The sequence below is a fragment of the Struthio camelus genome, chromosome 18, assembly GCF_040807025.1.
Source record: "Struthio camelus isolate bStrCam1 chromosome 18, bStrCam1.hap1, whole genome shotgun sequence".
In the NCBI taxonomy this organism is placed as follows: domain Eukaryota; kingdom Metazoa; phylum Chordata; class Aves; order Struthioniformes; family Struthionidae; genus Struthio; species Struthio camelus.
The window spans coordinates 19,022,065-19,038,021 of NC_090959.1; the positions used below are offsets into that span (position 1 = coordinate 19,022,065).

At 60.8% G+C, this 15,957-nt stretch overlaps 1 protein-coding gene across 1 annotated transcript; it reads right to left on the reverse strand.

Annotated features, from left to right (window-relative positions):
- Positions 1-174: 174 nt before the first annotated feature.
- On the reverse strand, positions 175-10,009 carry LOC104140745 (bactericidal permeability-increasing protein). Its single transcript, XM_068913039.1, has 15 exons — positions 9,800-10,009; positions 8,962-9,076; positions 8,337-8,465; positions 7,926-8,081; positions 7,378-7,441; positions 5,027-5,090; positions 4,422-4,513; positions 4,068-4,244; positions 3,678-3,737; positions 3,317-3,484; positions 2,835-2,902; positions 2,536-2,578; positions 1,862-1,925; positions 1,297-1,373; positions 175-675 (listed from the first exon to the last, which is right to left on the reverse strand). The coding sequence occupies exons 1-15, from the start codon at positions 9,912-9,914 to the stop codon at positions 628-630; spliced, it is 1,440 nt and encodes a 479-aa protein (XP_068769140.1). The 5' UTR covers positions 9,915-10,009; the 3' UTR covers positions 175-627.
- Between the last annotated feature and the right edge of the window lie 5,948 nt (positions 10,010-15,957).

The window sequence follows — 15,957 nt, forward strand, 5'->3', positions numbered from 1 at the left end:
CGCCGCTGCAGCTTAATGCTTGGAATTCCACCATGACATTTAGGGCAGAGAGGTTCAGAAGACACCGCAGCCTTCACTGAGGGCGCTGGCGAATTTCCCTGAGCACGCTGCTGCGATGCGCGCAAAGTGCTCTGCCGCTGTAAAATGCACTTAGAAATAACAACAGTAGCCACCTTCCTGTGCGTCTGCTTGCTTTATTTGCCACCAGCAGCATCAAGCGCTGTTTCGCCGCCCACCCGGCCCCCCGGGCCGAGCTGAGGCAGGAGCGAGGGGTCGCGGCGCCGCGGGGGGGCAGAGGCCGGGATAGCTGGAGCAGGACGCGTCGCTGTCGTGCATGCCGGGTGACGCCGAGGGAGCTGGCCCGCCCGCTTCCGCCACCCCCACGTTCCCGGTGTTTTTAAACCCTGGCACGTGCTTGTCCAATGAGCAAGGCACCGGCAGAGCCGTGTTTTTTGTTTCGGCACACGGCGAGGAAGGGGACGGAGAGGCGGGAGCCGGGCCCGGACCCCCCGTGGCGGCGGCAGCTGGAGGCAGAGGCGAGGTGCGGTCAGGCTGGCCCTGCGGTCGCTGCACGCGGGTGAAAGGGCAACGCTCGCTTTGGTGCTCAAGCTCCCCGGCACCTCGCCTTCATCCTCTGCGTTTGTAACGGACATCCGCTCCGACCTGCAGGAAGTTCTGGGAGACGGAGAGAGGGTGGCAGTGCAGCCGGCAGAGCCCGGGGCCCCTCCGCGTGGCCTGGACAGCACGGCCCAGCACGCAGGAGCTCACGGCTTTCTGCAGCCCTTTCTGGCTAATTTCAGCTCCAAAGACATTTCACAGCTGCATCCGGCAATAAATAGTCAGTATCCAATTGCAGCCGCTCCTGCGGGCTCTCCCCATGGCCTCCCAAAACACCGGCTTCCTCCTGCCCCCCCAGCTGCTGCACCCCCGGGCTTCGGCACGCGCGGCCGCGGCCCCGCCGCAGGCAGACGTGTCCTGGCGCCGCTGTCGGTCTGCGGTCGCACAGCAGGGGCACGGGGCTGACACCACTGTAAACCTCCACTTGCTATAAAAAGCACCGTGGGAAACTCAGGCCCTGAGTTCAAAAGCTGCAGAAAGGCACGATGCACCGCTGGGATGCAGCACGGAGCAGCCACCACCCCGACTGAGCGCACTCGCTGTCCCCTGGGCGGGGTCCCGGCGCCACCATCCCCCCAAGGGGACGCTGGTGGCATTTCAGCCCAGTCTCCCACGGGTGTCGGGCCCCCGCCACCTTCCTGGCCCCCGGTAAAGGGCCACAGCCAGGCGCTCGCTCACCTGGTGCGACTGCAAGATGACGTTGGAGAGCTGTATCCTGTCTGGCAGCGGGAGAGGGAAGCCCTGTTTTAATCGATCTGAAACGAGACAACGCACATGGCCACATGGGGAAGGGAAGAGGACGCACGGGGCTGTGCAAAGCAGCAGCCACGTCCTGCCACCCTGACCCTTTGTCCTCCCTGCCGTGTCCCAGGCTGGCAGAGGAAACTCCTCCAAGGGCTCCCTGAGGGGCTGGTGCATGGCCGTGCCCCCACCCCATGCTCAGCCCAGCCCTGGTGGGCAGAGGGCTCCGGAAAGCATTAGGACGTGCGTCGCGCTCGTTATTTCCATCCTGGTCCCTTCTGGATGTGCCTCACCATGTGGAGAGAGGCTGCCGCGCGGCACTGCCCGCAGCCCAGCTCTGCCACCTCAAACACCCCTACGCTCGCACCACCGTCCCCCTCACTCACTGCAGTTTTTACCCATAGATTGGGCCTGGCCACACAGATTTAATTAGCAAGCTGGGCCTGCTCTGATGGAGTGACCTAGTCTGTGCCTCTTGCAGCATTCCCCAGCAGGTCCTTACCATTAAGACGTGGCAGCAGGATCCCGGAAGCAAATATGTTCATCATTGACTGCAGCATTCGCACCTGGGGACATGGAGAGGGGAAGGAAGAGCTTTAGCCTGCAAGAGGGCAGGTGACTATCCACTAGCAGACAGTTAGGAGAAGAAAAGGAGACCAGGAATGAGGGCATGCTTTGCTAGAGACCAGCCACTCATCCGGGCCGTGCTGGTGGCGTAGCAGCGTGGAGGTGATGGAGGCGGTTGAGCTGGTGCTGCTTCCCTCATCCCACAGAGAGTGGCAAGAGGTGGCCACATGGCCGGTGCACCCTGATGCTGTGGGCGAGGAGGGATGCGACACTCCCTCGGGAGGGCACTTGGCAGTGGTGGGGGGCTCCAGCTGCATCCGTCCCTCACCAAGGGAAAGCCAGGACAGAGCTGTGGAGCTGCGAGTGATGAACAACCTGACCACCGGGGGTGGAGCCACCAAGACCTAGGGAAGGGACAGAGCATCACCAGTGGCAGACAGGCAGGCTCCGGACAGACACGCGCTAGTCCAAGCCCAGCACGACCCTGGGACTCAGGACACCATCTCTGCACCTCTCGCTCGTGCCGGCGGACACCAGCTGTGGGGAAGCAGCTTGCCAGCCCTCTGAGCACATGCCTTCCAGGCACGAGCCCTTCAGAGGACAGCTCACCTGGAAAGGGCCAACGTCCGAGTGCTTTAGAGATAGCCTCAGCCTGCGCGGAGAGAGGAGAGCATGCTGAGACCTCCCCAAGAGAGGTTTTCCCTCACAGCCGCGGGCGCTGCCCGCGCTGCTCCCGCTCCCTACACATCCAGCTCAGTGCTGCTGCAGCGGGTCCCTGTCACCAGGGCCTCCCCATCCCATCCTGGTCCCCGGAGCAAAGCCACCACCCCCAGCCACTGCGCCCAGCGCTTTGCCAGAGGCATGGGGTGAGCTAAGGGTGGAGCAACCTGCCCTGCTCTTCCCCTCACCTGCCGACCGTCAGGTTCCCAACGATGTTGCCGGACTTCACGTCGATGGTGGCGGACACGTTGCCTGTCTGGGGAGAGAGCGCAGAGCTCCAGCAGTTCATCTGCACCTCCCCGGCCCGGCAGCCAGGGGAGACTACGCGGAGGGCAGCAATGCAGCTGGGCTGCCACCTGTCCATGGGCACGTTTGCACCCAGTGTCAAAACTTGAATTTGTGAGCCCAGGTATTTTTGTGCTGGGGATGCACCCACTGTACCAAGAAAAGCAGTAGAATGGGCTGGTTTTGGAAGGAATTCACCACCTCTCCCAGCAGGAGCTCTGCAGGGATGGTATGGGATTGCTGAATACCACAGAAGGATGGTCCGTGGCTGAGACACTCTCAGCTTTGCCCCACTGAGATGCAGTGGGGAGCTTACAAGCGCCCAGGGCTGTGGCTGCACGAGCTGCTCCCCGCTTGGGGCGTCAGACAGCTGGCACTGACTCACCATGTTGAGGAGGAAAAGAGGAGCCAAGCTGGAGCTGGGAAGGATGGCGTAAGCTTGGATATCCACAACAGGCCGGAGCGAGAGACCCTCAGGGCCGATGCTTAGGAAGGGGGCAGCAGGGGTGGACAGCCTGAGCTTCATCAGCATGTCGGGGTACATCTTCTCCAACTGGAAAGGAGCAGAGAGGGGGGCTGGAAGAGAGGTGCCTCCGCAGGAGCACACTGCGGCAGTACAGGAACAAAACCCACCGCAGGCACCGACAACCGGTTGCAGCTGCGCTGCTTCCCGTGCTGGCAGCCTGGCGCACGCAGGGTTGCACTCCCAAATAAACCATCTTGCCAGTTCCCACCACCCTGCTCACCTGGGGGATGAAGGCTGAGAAGATGGAGGTGTTCAGATGGAAGTCAAGGCCCTTTGGGATCTGCAGGAAGGAGAAGGTCACCACCAGGGGCAGCTCAGCTGCGCTGTGTGGACGAGCCCGCCGGGGAGTCATGGCGAGATCAGCCCTTCGGCCCCGTGCGCTGCCAGTGCCAGACAGCCCCGGCTCTGCTGCTCGCCCTCCACATCCGGATGTACCCTACGGCCCCGATCCCCACAGACACCCTGCGTCCAGCCTCTGACAGCGTGGCAGAGATGCTCGCAGGCGGCTGAGGCGCAGAGGAAACCCCCGAGACCGCCGGTTGCCCATTTGTGTGTTGCACCCGCTCCCCTAAGGCGTGGGGCCAGGCCCCCTGCAGTGTTCTCTCCATACCATGGAGTCAGTGAGCTCGAAGACCAGGGCCCCTGCGGCATGGTAGACCAGGCTGGCCGTGTTGAAGAAGTAGCTGGAGGCCCCAAAGTAAACCATGCGGTCATGGTCCGGAGGAAAGGCGAGTGGCGGAGGAGGGAAGGGCACGGAGGAGTGGTGGGCCAGGGAGAAGAACTCACCCTAGAGAGAAAGGGAAGGATGAAGCTGGAGGGCAGAGCATGGTGGGAATCACCCACTGACCTGGGCTGGGAATTATAAAATGCTGAAAGCAGCATTTACCGCAAGCAACTAAACCTAGTCTCCCAACGCCTCCTGCAATGGCATCAGCCAAACTGAGCTTTCCCGGCAGCCTCTCACCTTCAGGTCCGCATCCAGGGATTGGGCAGTAGCAGCTGGGGGTGCCACCAAGGAGTAATCAATCCCAGCCATGGCATCTATCCTGGCTGTGACTGTAAAACATGCAGCAGACCAATGAGTGAGGTGGAGGTGGCACAGGAAAGCCAGGAGGAGACTGCCTCCCGCCTGCCACCCAGGCACTGCTGGCACCCAGGCTTCCCAGTGCAACCACATGGTACCAGCTCCACGTGCATTTTCTCTCTGCGTCTCTTTAGAGCAAAACAAATGAACCAACAAACCACATTTCCCTCCCCACTCTGCTTTTCAGTACTGCAAACTAACTCCTGGATCTGAGAAGCAGCCTGGGTCCCCTTGCTAAGGGACCACCCCCAGGGCACGGCTCTGGCTGTGTGAGGACGACGGGTCTTTGTGCCACCCTTGCCTGGGAACAGCCAGACGGGTACATGGTGGCAAACCTCTGCCGATATGGTGTTCAAAGGCTTTCCACATGGGTGGGGAAATAAATGGAGATGGGGAGGGGGCAGAGGGTCAAGCACTGTCCTCATGGTCAGGGAAACACGAGGAAGAGCTTCTCAAAAAGCCCCCAGGCAGTCCCCAGGCGGTACCTGGCAGGGTCTGGAGGTAAGGCTGCAACTCACTGTGGACAGAGCTGAGCACGTTTTCACACACCTGGGAGAAAAAGGCAGCAAAGCTTAGCATCTGCAGCTCTGTTCAGGGTGACAGAGTCACATCCTGAGGGTAAAAGCCTCAGACACAGTCTCTGCGTTGCTGCCTGGTGCTGTTTTTATTCTTTGCAAAAGCCTGATTAAATAGTAGAGCACACAGTGACATTTGTGTCTATTCAGACAGCAAATTAATTAAGCGTCCAAAATACATGCAGGGTTTATACCTGCAAACATCTGCTCATGACAAGCTCCCCATGCAGAGTTTATCTGTATCAAGGCCCTTCAAAGGGATCTCACTTGGGTCCTTAAGATTTTCCCTGCGGTCTATGCTGGAGTGAATTGTGCTGAGCAGCCAACAGTTTAGCATAAGCAGAGCAAGAGAAAGAGTTAATCCATCCCTGCAGGGGCAGGAAGACTAACAACCACAAAGACTAACCATGCCAACAAAGACAAGCAATCATGAGTTCATACAGCTTGGTGCTACCAGGACAGAAGAGCATATCCCTCTGCTGCTGCCATCCCTCATCTGCAGGTGAAGCCTCAGCATTACTGGGAGATTTGAGTGCAGGCTAAACACTGGCCCAGGAAACCTACTGCAGGGAACAGTCCTGCAGACAAGTGAGATGATCTGCCAAAGGTCTCTTCCAATCCTGTTCCCATAACAGCATGGGAACCGCCATGCTGGATCAGACCATCATCTGTCTGATTGGGCATCCAGCCTGCAGCAGCCTATAGCGAGATGCAAGGTATCGGAGGAGCGGCGATGATGCTGACAACAAAGCGGCCAGCTGGCCGCACAGAGCCAGGGCGGAAGAAGAGAGACAGAGCCTTGGGCACGTCCTCGTCAACAGAGGGTTGCTGCTGTTCACCGTCCCCCAGCTGATGTTCATCCATCTGTGCTGGAATTGCCCCCATCGCTTCCTGGGAGGGACAAACTGCCGAAGGGCTCTGTACTGGAGACGGCAGATGTCCCGGGCAGCCCCGGTCTGTCAGGGAGGCATTCTCGGCAGCTTGACCACAACAGGATTGCGCAGTGGAACATATTGGGCAGCGTTAGCAGAAGGCCAGGAGACCTGAGCCCTCCTTCACGCGGGAGGACATGAGGAGGCCAGGACACCCACCAGCTTCGTTGCCAGAGCGGGACCAGCACAGGCAGGCTGGAAGGGGAGCAGCAGAAAAGCTGTTTACAACAACCAGGTCCCTTCTGCCTCTAGCGGCAGACAGACTTTCCAAGGCTCGTGCAGCACGCTGGGCTGCCGGGGCCGAGAGCCGCTGTGCGGGATGGAGCGGTGCCCAGGGAAGCCTGCTGCAGCACCTACCCAGCCCATCCCTGTGCACCCTGGGCGTGCTCTGCCCTCTCCCTCCCATCGCCCTGCACAGCCCCCTCTCACACTTTAAGAAAGGTACTCAAGAAACTTGTGTTTGGCAAAAGGGGGCTTTGCTGCACTGCAAGAGGAGCCAAGGATGCAAGAGCCTCTCCAGATTCCTGCAACTGCTTTCCTTCCAGGAGGTAATATAGTATAAAAGGCCTGCTCTGCTCGGCCCCAGCTTAGCTCCTACTGCCAACCCATCTGCTCCCACAGCTCCCAGGTGGCCTGTAAAAAGCCACTAGATGGCATCCAAAGTAGCCAAATGCGCCTGGATCAGGACTCAGATCTGCTGCAGAAGTGGGATTTGCCTGTTCTCCAATTGCGTCCTTCCTGAACAAGGTTCACATCCAGAGAGGTTGTAACTCCTGCCAGTTATCCTTGTAGTAATTATTGCTAACAGCTTGTTTTCATGTCTTATTGCAGGTTTCCTGCATGTAGACTTTTGTACAGTGCTGTAGGTACCAGGGTTTCCCTGATGCACCCCATTAAAACAAGATGGCAAGTGTCTGGAATCCAGAGATGAGAATTTCTACCCCATTGCTCCCAAAAGCATGTGTGAGTGCAGGCCATTGAAAGGACAGCTCTAATCAGCTTTCCTCTGTTACAATGAGTTTGGCTGAGGCATAAGATCTAATTAACTGACCACATGGAAAGAAAAGTCTTTGTTAATTAGGAACCAATTATATTAGGAATGGCAAATGTTGCAGGTTTAGAATTCAGCCTGAGCCACACAATGCCAAGGGGACTGCAGCTCACAAGCGCTCGTGGCTCACGGTTTTCACCAAACTGGCAACACGCCAGCGTGCTCTGGCTCTAGCGAAATCTGCATGTGTGACAGGAGGAGTTCAGACCACATCAGTTACAAGTGAGGACTAGAGATCAGCAGGAAGCCTGCGGTTCAGCCCTCCTTGCCTACCATACCTTGCTCTCCAAGATCCTCCTGAATGTGGACTCGATAACACTGTGGAAGAGGTTGTAAAGCCAGCTGTGGAGAAAAGTACCGAGAGATACAGTCATTCTTCCTCCAGCTCAGAGAATGCTGCAGAAGTATTTGCCAAAGAAAGAGTGACACTAGAGATGCGAGACAGTGGGGAATGTTATTCCCATGCCAATTTGGAATCTAGTTTTGCCTTAGGGCTTACATTTGCAAACAGACCTGCTTATAAACAACATGCATACAAATGTATTGACTGCCTGAAAACTTCTCCCTTAAACATGCAACCACAGTAGGGCAAGTCCGGACCAGATTTAAGTTCTTTCAGTTGCATCTCTGGATGGAAATTACATTGCAAGAGTCTAGAGGCAGCTGAATAGTGGCGGGCCGAAGGGGCAACCTGCAAGGGGTAGCTGGTGCCAGCATCCTATTCCTTGCACCAGGGCCTGAAAGCCGTGCCACGCTGCCTTTCATGTTCTCATACCAGATGGACTAACACACAGGATTTCTAAGCCTTAACAGTGAAGTTACATACCCAAACTTGCCCGAAAAGTATATCCGAATGTTGGAGATGTGAGTGCTGCAGTCAGAGGCATCAGCAGTGGGTTTCCCGGAGGCATCACTGCCCAGCGTCAGGCTGATTCTGATATAGAGATCCTCAACCTTCAGGTCAAACGAACCATGGTCCCTACTGCAGGGAGGTCAAGAAAGGGGGCATTTTTCACTGGTGAGTCCTGGTGGTTGGACCCTGAACCAGCCAGAGCTTCTAGATGGAACTAGCTCAGGCTTCCCCTTATAGAGAACATCTAGGCGAGAATACTTCTAAGCTCAGAAAGACCAAGCTTCAGGAGGAGAAAGAAAACAGTCCAGATCCAGAGTGGGAAATGCAGAGTGAAGCATGTAAGTGACTGGAAGATGCTCTCAGGGAGAGACACGGGGCACCTACATGAAATACACCTTCACCCGCCAGTCCCCGTCCACCTCAGCGAAGGCGTTGGAGATGGTGACTTGCAGGCCCACATTGGGGACTGGGAAGATCGATGAGTCTGGCAAGTGGAAACTGCGAAGCTTCAAGCTAAAAATAAATAAGAGGAAAAGCACTTGAGAGGTGGTGCCTCGACCCCTCGCGAGCCTTGCTGCTGAGGGAGCTGGGCCCGAGGAGCGCTGGAGCTGGCTCCCTGCAGCAGCTCTCAGCTCCTGCTGGGCTGGGCTTGAAGTGTGAATGAGCTGCTGTTTCGGTGACAGCAGGGACTGTGTTTCCGAAGGTGCTGCTTCGCTTTGCGTTTCTGCAGTGTGTCACTGTGCCAAACTCGCCACTTTGAGCTCAGTTGCGCAAATAGTGCCTGCACCCAAATTGCCGTAACTCTAGTTCCCTTTTCCCCCATGCCAGGCAGGGAAGGTCAGAAGCAGGAGTGTCCCAGCCCGCTCTGATGACACGGCTGGCATCTCTAGGGTGCAGCGGGGAAAGGATCCTGCTTGCTGCTCCGGAGGCACCCCTGCCCCTTCCCAAGCCTCCTGTGCCTTGCGTGGGCGAGAGAGGAGGGAGCCACTCAGCAGGCTGGCCGGCTCACCTGGAGAGCTCGTAGTACACTTTTCCTACGTTCGGCACTCTGAAGTCCCCCGAGATATCTGGCAGCCTCAGCTGACTTAGCTCCTCCTCCAGGGCAGCAACTGCATGCTCACGAGCTGCAAGGGACATGGCGAAAACGTCACCGCCGCACGCTTTCCGGAGGGGCTGGAAGCATGTATTTTCCCGGTGCACAGTGAAAGCATTAAAAGAAACACCAAGTCAATGACCTGGCTGGTTTGCACCGTGTGGAGTGGAGGTCCTGGTATCTCGAGAGCTAACTCCAGGGCAGAGCCCTGCGAGCACGTGGGCTGTGGGATGCGTCGCCTGGGCTCTGCCCGCAAGCCCCAGGGCAGGGGTGGCCGGGCGGCGCGGGAGAAGGGATCCGGCCCTGACTCCATCTCCCTCCGACACGCGGGAGGTCCCCGAGCCGCGCACCGCTCCTGCCTCCCGGCGCCACGGGAAGGCTGGAGGGAGCGCAGGGCCCTAACCCTGACCCATCCCTGCTCTGCCGAGGGAGGGAAATCACGTCCTGCTCTCCAGCGCGGCCGGCAGAGCCGCTGGGGTAAATGAGCTGTTTCTTGCACAGTATATTTCAATCCATAACTCCGCTCGGTTGGAGCCGGGGCTCTGCCTTTCTTGATAAAAGCGACGCGGGGCCCATCCATCTCAGGCGCTGCCTTCCCCCGCGCCTCCGCCGGCAGCCTGTGGTCTGGGCACGCCGGCGCTGCCTGCAGACGTGCGCGGCAGGAACGAGACCCTCTGCCCATGCACACCCCGCGTCCCCTGGGGCCGGGCTCTGCCCACCTGTGAGAGAAGAGGAAATCGGGAGCCAAACCTACCGTAGTTCAAGCCCGCCTGGGTGATCCTGACCTTGAAGCCGGGGTGGGTGGCCCCGGTGAGAGCCAGGCACGCGGCCAGGGCTGTGCAGACCAGCGCCGGGCTCTGCGCTCCCATCCTTGCTGCCCCACGAGGTCGAGTGCCTTGCGCAAGGTGCGGCACTACCCACTCACCCTCCGACAACTGCACCGCCTTTATAGTGCCGCGGAAAAAGGAAGCGAGAGTGAAGAAGGCACGCAGAGCCGCTGTGCGTTCCTGCACGGGACGGCCCCGTGTCCCAGCCCCCAGCCGGGGGGGCGAGCGGGAGCGAAAGGGCTTCCTGCTTGGCACTGCCCTGCTCCTGCCACGTACCTGCGCCCGGCAGCCTGCCAAGCCCCGGCAGCACGGCTGGCTCCTCTCCTTGGACACCAGCACGGACTAGTGAAAAGCAAGAGGCACCTGCTCAGGTTTTAGCTCTATGTCATATGCAAAGTTTTCCCCGGCAGCAGAAGCAGGCTCTCAGCAGAGCAGATGCGCCTCTGGCAGTGGTTTGATTCTGCCAGCCGAGCTCGATGGGCTTATTTTCTTGCTCGGTGCTCTGCCCCATCTGCTTTTCCTTCCAGCGTGGGCTGCACTGGAGCTGCCTCCGAGCCCTCCTGCCTCGCCGGGGACCTCCCGGCTCCTGCCCCTCAGGGCTCCGGTGCTGGCTACAGCCGTCATCAGTCAAAGGCACCAAACAACATCCGCAGCAGCACAGCCTCGGGCTGCATGCCAGCTAAAGGAAACAAGTTACCTTTCTTCACCTCATGAAAGCAAACCCCAGATTCATCCCACACCGAGCAAGGGCTGGCAAAGACCCGGGCTGGGTGGCCACGATGGTGCATTAGGGATGACTGAAATAAAGGAGCCTCCTCCTCTCTCCTGGCCCACAAAACAGCTCTACCACAGAGCAGGCGTGTGCAGGGGGAGACCCCGTTGCCCCAGAGACAAGCCCCAGGTGTAAAACGGCCAGGGTCCTGACGTGTCGCAGTGCTTGGGCTCGGGAATACCGAGAGCTGTGCGCGGGCTGGGTGTAGCCAGGCGGAGGAAAGGGGAAGCACCTCTCCCGCTGCAGCCCGAGCACTGTGGTCCCAGGCACGAGCCAGGCAGGCAGGACGTCTCCGTGCAGACTTCAGAGGGTGTCTTGTACTTTCCCCAGAGCCCTGCATAACCCCGCTGATCCCTGGCTGCGGCGCTTGCAGAGGAAGGAAGGAAGGAGAAACAATTTAAGTCACTTTCATTTCCCTTTCTGGAAACAGAGCCGGACCAGGCACAGGAAATCCACAGTGGCTGAGCAGGCAAATATCGCCTTTGGATCCTGGGAAGCCCTGGTTGCCAGAGGCAACATCCCTGAATCAAGCCCTTGTGAAATGCAGCTATTGCTCAACCACGGCAGCCTGAAGTCACCATGTAGCTAGCAGTCGTGGAGCCTGGAGAAGAGATGCAGCTCCAGCAGGGTCCGGAGAGACGGGCGAGCATGGAGGCATCGTTGCTGGAGGCAATCGGCACATGGAGGGTTGGTGCTGCCAAGACTGGGATTGCCACGTCCAGTTTGTCTCTTTTCCACGGATGCACAGCAAACGCACGCCAAATTCCTGCGCACGATGATTGCTTTGGAGAGCAAGACTGCTGCTGGCACATGCTCCAGCAGCTGGGGAGGAGCATCACAGCCAGCGTTGCCCCGCTCGCGGGCAGGAGAGTGGTCCCACATCCTGCCCTGGCCCCCTGCACCGGGCCAGGCACGTGCCTGCTGCGGCTGCTGGAAACAGGGCAGGAGAACAAGGAGAGGAGCCCGCGGGTCCGGTGCCGACGGTGCCCATCAGAGCCACGGCAAATGGCCCCTGGGCAGCTGGACACAGCGATGGGCTGAGACCCCCCGGCAGCACGGACCCCAGCTCGCTCCGGGGGCAGGAGCCCAGGGATCCAGCTCGTTTCCCATGGACAGTGGAAGCCAAGAGCGGAGCAGGCGGCTACGGCATGGCCCCACGTCACCAGCCCCAGAGCCAGCAGCTGCCCTGCTGTCAGCTCTCTGCTGAGAGCTCTTGCTCCGTGTGAGCGAGCCGCTCCAAAGCCTCCCGTTCATGACTGCATCTGAGCGGGGCAGTTTCGAAGTGTGTAAGGTCTTTAGGACGAGCATTAAGGAACCAGAACCTCGCCTATGAAGAGAAATGAAATTTCATGGGAAGCAACGTACAGAGGAAGCATAAATAGAAAGTTTTATACCTGGGTTTGAGGAAATTTTAAAGTTGAACCGAAAAACCTTTGCACAGCACAAATCCTACCAGAACAGTCCTTTGTTTGTCAAGGAGCAGCTTGAAAACTGCCCAGAAGCCCCAGAACACACTTCTAATGCCCCATAGGAAGGGCTGGTCCTGGGCCCAGTGGGTCACGCTGGGGATGACAGCAATAAATAGGTTGTGAAATTCTGCCCTGCCCGATCTGCCCATTCAGAGGGAAAAGGGCTCCGCTCCACAGGCTGCTCCAGCGCCCCAGGGAGCCCGGCGCTGGCCGATCCGCCGAGGGAGGGCTGGACCCGGGCGGCCAGAGCTGTTCCCTCCGGCCGCTGTGCTGCTGTCGCAGGAGCAGTTCCCTGTGCTGCCCACAGCTCTTCTCTGCTTCCCCTTCGCGATGAGGCCACCTGGCCAGGACCGTCCTGCCGCTGCGTGCACAGGCTCTCCGGGGAGCTGGGAGCCTCGCGGGGTGGCTCTGCCCCGTGCCCGCAGCCGTCCTGCCCCGGGGTGCTGGGCTCGCTCCTACGCTGAGCCTCCCCCTGCGCCCGGGGAAGGCTGGCTGGGCCCCAGCTGCCCCTGCGACGGCTCTTTGCAGAGGCAGGGCCGCACGGCAGGGTTTATCGCTCCTCGGGCTGCGAACAAGGACACCCAGACACAGCAGCTTTCAGGGAGGGGAATCAGCTGAATGCATTTCCCCGGGGCCACATCCGTCCCAGGAATTCCCCAGGGCCGGGGCTCTGTGATCCTGCCGGAGGTGACCAGCCCCAGCCCGGCAGCTTATCTGGCTTTTATGGCTGCAAAAGCCATCTCTGGTCTGGCAAGCGTGCTGTCTAATGGGGAAATACATGGGGAAAACCCAGGGAGCCTGGGCAAGGAGAGCAAGAGCTCCTGTTTCAAGGGAGCTTGGAACAAGAGGAGCCTGCAGCCAGGCATGAAAGACTCTCGGGCCCTTTGCAGCCAGGGCAGAGGCTTGTCCGCAGATTTGCCGCCAGCGACGGAGCAGGGCTCTGACCAGGACCCACGGCTGCTGTGGACGTCCCTGGACCTGCAAGCGAGCAGAGACATGCTTTCCAAGGGGCTTCATCCTGACGCCGATGACGGGCCAGTGGCAGGGAGATGCCGGGGAGCCCACAGCCCCCGCCAGCTCCCGCACGCGCTGCCCACCCGGGCACGGCCTGCCGTCACCTGCTGCTGCAAGTCTCTGACAGCTTTGATCCAGCAGCATCTAAAAATACAGCCGAGGGCAGCGCAGCAGCTCCTTTTCCGCTGTTGTTTTCCCAGCTGCGGGTTCAGCCCGGCCCCTGGCGTGACCTGGGGCCCGGCTGTCGCTGGAAGCCGGGGGAGGCTCTCCCCATCCGAGCGAGGTTAGCGGCTGACGTAAGAGCTGGCCCCTGCATCAAAAACCAGCGCCTGGAAACACCTGCACTGGGTATCGTGTCCCCAGAGACCCGCGGGGCACGGCGAGAAGCATCGCTCTGCTGCCGAGCATCCTGGGTACGCGAGCAACACCGCTGCCGGCGGGGACCCAGCGGCCGGGGACGGCGGCCCGGACCTGGCAGCCGCTGCCTCGGGGGAGCAGGCCGGGGGCGCAGAGGCACGAGGAGGTCACCGCTGTGGGCAATGGCTAGAGACAAGCTCGGCCGGGGCACGGGCTTCCCCGAAAGGCTGCGCGGTGCCAGAGAGAGCACAGACCACGCCGAGGTCCCCGGCGCGAACCGGCGCCCTTCGGGCTGGACTCTCCGCCCGCACCAGCCTTTAGCCGCGTCCCGGGACCCCCCGAGACCGGCTCTGCAGCAGGGCGCCCTGCCGCCTGGCCCGCAGAGGCGTTCCCCTCCCCGGCGCACGCCGCCCCGCGCCGCCTGACGTGATGTCTGGGAGCCTCGCGGGAGACAAGGGGGACGCAGAGCGCCGCGGGCGATGATTTTTGCAGAAAAGTCAAAATAAAAATGCAGGAATGGTGACCTCCGGCGGACCCTGGCGGGGGGGGCGTGAATGGCGGCTCTGTGCCGGCGGAGGGGCAGAGGGAGAGGCCGCGCGCTGCTCGGGCAGGGCAGGCGCAGAGCGGGAGCAGGGAAGGGGGAGAGCGCGCGGGGTCGGGGGCCCAGGGCTGCCGGGTGCTCGGGAGGCCCCAGCGGCTCTGCCGGTTGCTGGCGGACACCGTCTCCAGCACCCCTGCTCCAAACCTCGCTGCCGCAGGGCGCGCAGAGCTGTTTCGGGGCACTGCAGGGATTTCAGGCTGGATGCAGCCGTGCTGCCCGCGCTTGCGGGGCAGCCGGGCTGAGCACGGCAGACTCAGGGCACGTCACGGCCCCAGCAGGGAGCTGCCCCCCACCGCTGCCCTGGGGAGGTCGCTTTGCAGCACCCGGGATGGTGGGACCCAACTGGAAGTGCCTTTGCACCTTCCTTCCCTGCTCACCAGCCCCAGTGCCACCGAGGCCTCCTACCTGCTGCCGCCCAGATCTGGTGAGACGCGGCTGAGCACCCTCCCCTGCCGGCTCCGCACACCGCCTCCCTGGCCAGCCGGGAGCAAGCTCCGGGGCTCATTTCAGAGCTAGCTGGGCAATTAAACAGGAGGTCACAGGAGATGATATCATGTTCCCACCTGCCCTGGTGCTCAGAGAAACTTTAACTTGCCTGAAGCAGAGTATATGAACTCATGTCGTGAAGGAGCAATTGGCTGCCGCGGGGAAGGGAGGAGCTGGCCCAGCAGGTCTCACTTTGCATCAGGGTTCCCGGGCAGGTGTCTTTGACAGGGCCCAACCGCATCTCAGCCAAGGGGTGACCCGCGGGAAGCTGCGGCGGTGCCTGCGGCTCTGCGCCGAGGCCGTGCTGCTGGCGCGGCGCTGGGGCTGCGCGGGGTGGGCATGCCTCGCACTGCGGCCCCCGGCCCCTCTCGGCCCCCCCCCCGGCTGGCGTCGCCCCAGGGTGAGACCCGCCACCTCCCGCGCCCGCTCCCAGGGTGCTGTGGCTGCTCGCAGCCCGTGCCTGAGCCCCAGCAGCATTCGGGACCTGTAACGGCAGAGGAAGAGCTCTCACCAGCTCCCAAGGAAACGGGAAGCGAAGGCAGAGAGCCCTCCCTCGCGCCGTTCCTCCCCTCCGTGCAAGCCAGCAGCCCAGCTGCACCGTCTCCCGGCCTCCGCTTGTTTTCACAGCGTGTCCTTCGGCCGCTGACTAATCCCTGGACGAGCGTCACCGCGACTGCCCCGTCCCAGCCAGCGGCTCCAGGGCGGCCCGCGCCGCAGCCGTTCCCACCGCCGGTGCCCGTCCCCGGGGCCCTGCCCTGGCCCGCCGAGCGCCCGGCAGAGGGGCTCCGCGCCCCGGCTCCCGGCCCTGGGCGTTAAGGGCTCTGCCAAGCAGCGCTCCACATCTGTGCGCTTGGCTTTTACACTGATTGTTTTTGTACAACTTCTGGCCAGTAAATCATACTTTCTGCCTTGAAATAGGTACTTTCCACTGTTGGAACATCCCAAAGAGCCCCACAAGGCACTTTCCCTGTGATATAATTCTGGGCCAACTCACAAATGAAAACTCCAAACCTTTGTTAAGTTGCTGTGCGTACAAAACACTCCCTGATGTTTCGTATCGACATTTGCCTACATTTAACAGAGGAAAAGCACCCCGAATTGTGCATACATACATACATACACACACACACACACACACAAATCGTGTACGCATGAACGTACAGACGCGCACACGCCGAGCGGCGCGTTTCTGCTGGCGTCGCGGGGCATAACCACCCGCAGCCCGGAGCGGCTGCTGGAGCGGGGCCGCTCGGTGCGACGGGCGCCGCGGTTCGGCGCTTCGGCCGGGTCGGGCCGGGTCGGGCCGGGTCGGCCGGGCCGGGGGGCTCCGGTGCCCGGGCGCCGCCGCGCTCCCCCCGCCGCCCCGGCCCGGCCCGGCCGGCGCTG

What these genes read in the sequence shown, in the direction of transcription:
- LOC104140745 (XM_068913039.1), bottom strand. Translation starts at nt 9,914, where the DNA reads ATGGGAGCGCAGAGCCCGGCGCTGGTCTGCACAGCCCTGGCCGCGTGC. An exon ending in GGAGGATCTTGGAGAGCAAG is followed by an intron (nt 5,091 to 7,377) that starts GTATGGTAGGCA and finishes TTTTTCTCCCAG; the next exon opens with GTGTGTGAAAACGTGCTCAG. An exon ending in TCTCAGCCTTCATCCCCCAG is followed by an intron (nt 3,485 to 3,677) that starts GTGAGCAGGGTG and finishes GCTCCTTTCCAG; the next exon opens with TTGGAGAAGATGTACCCCGA.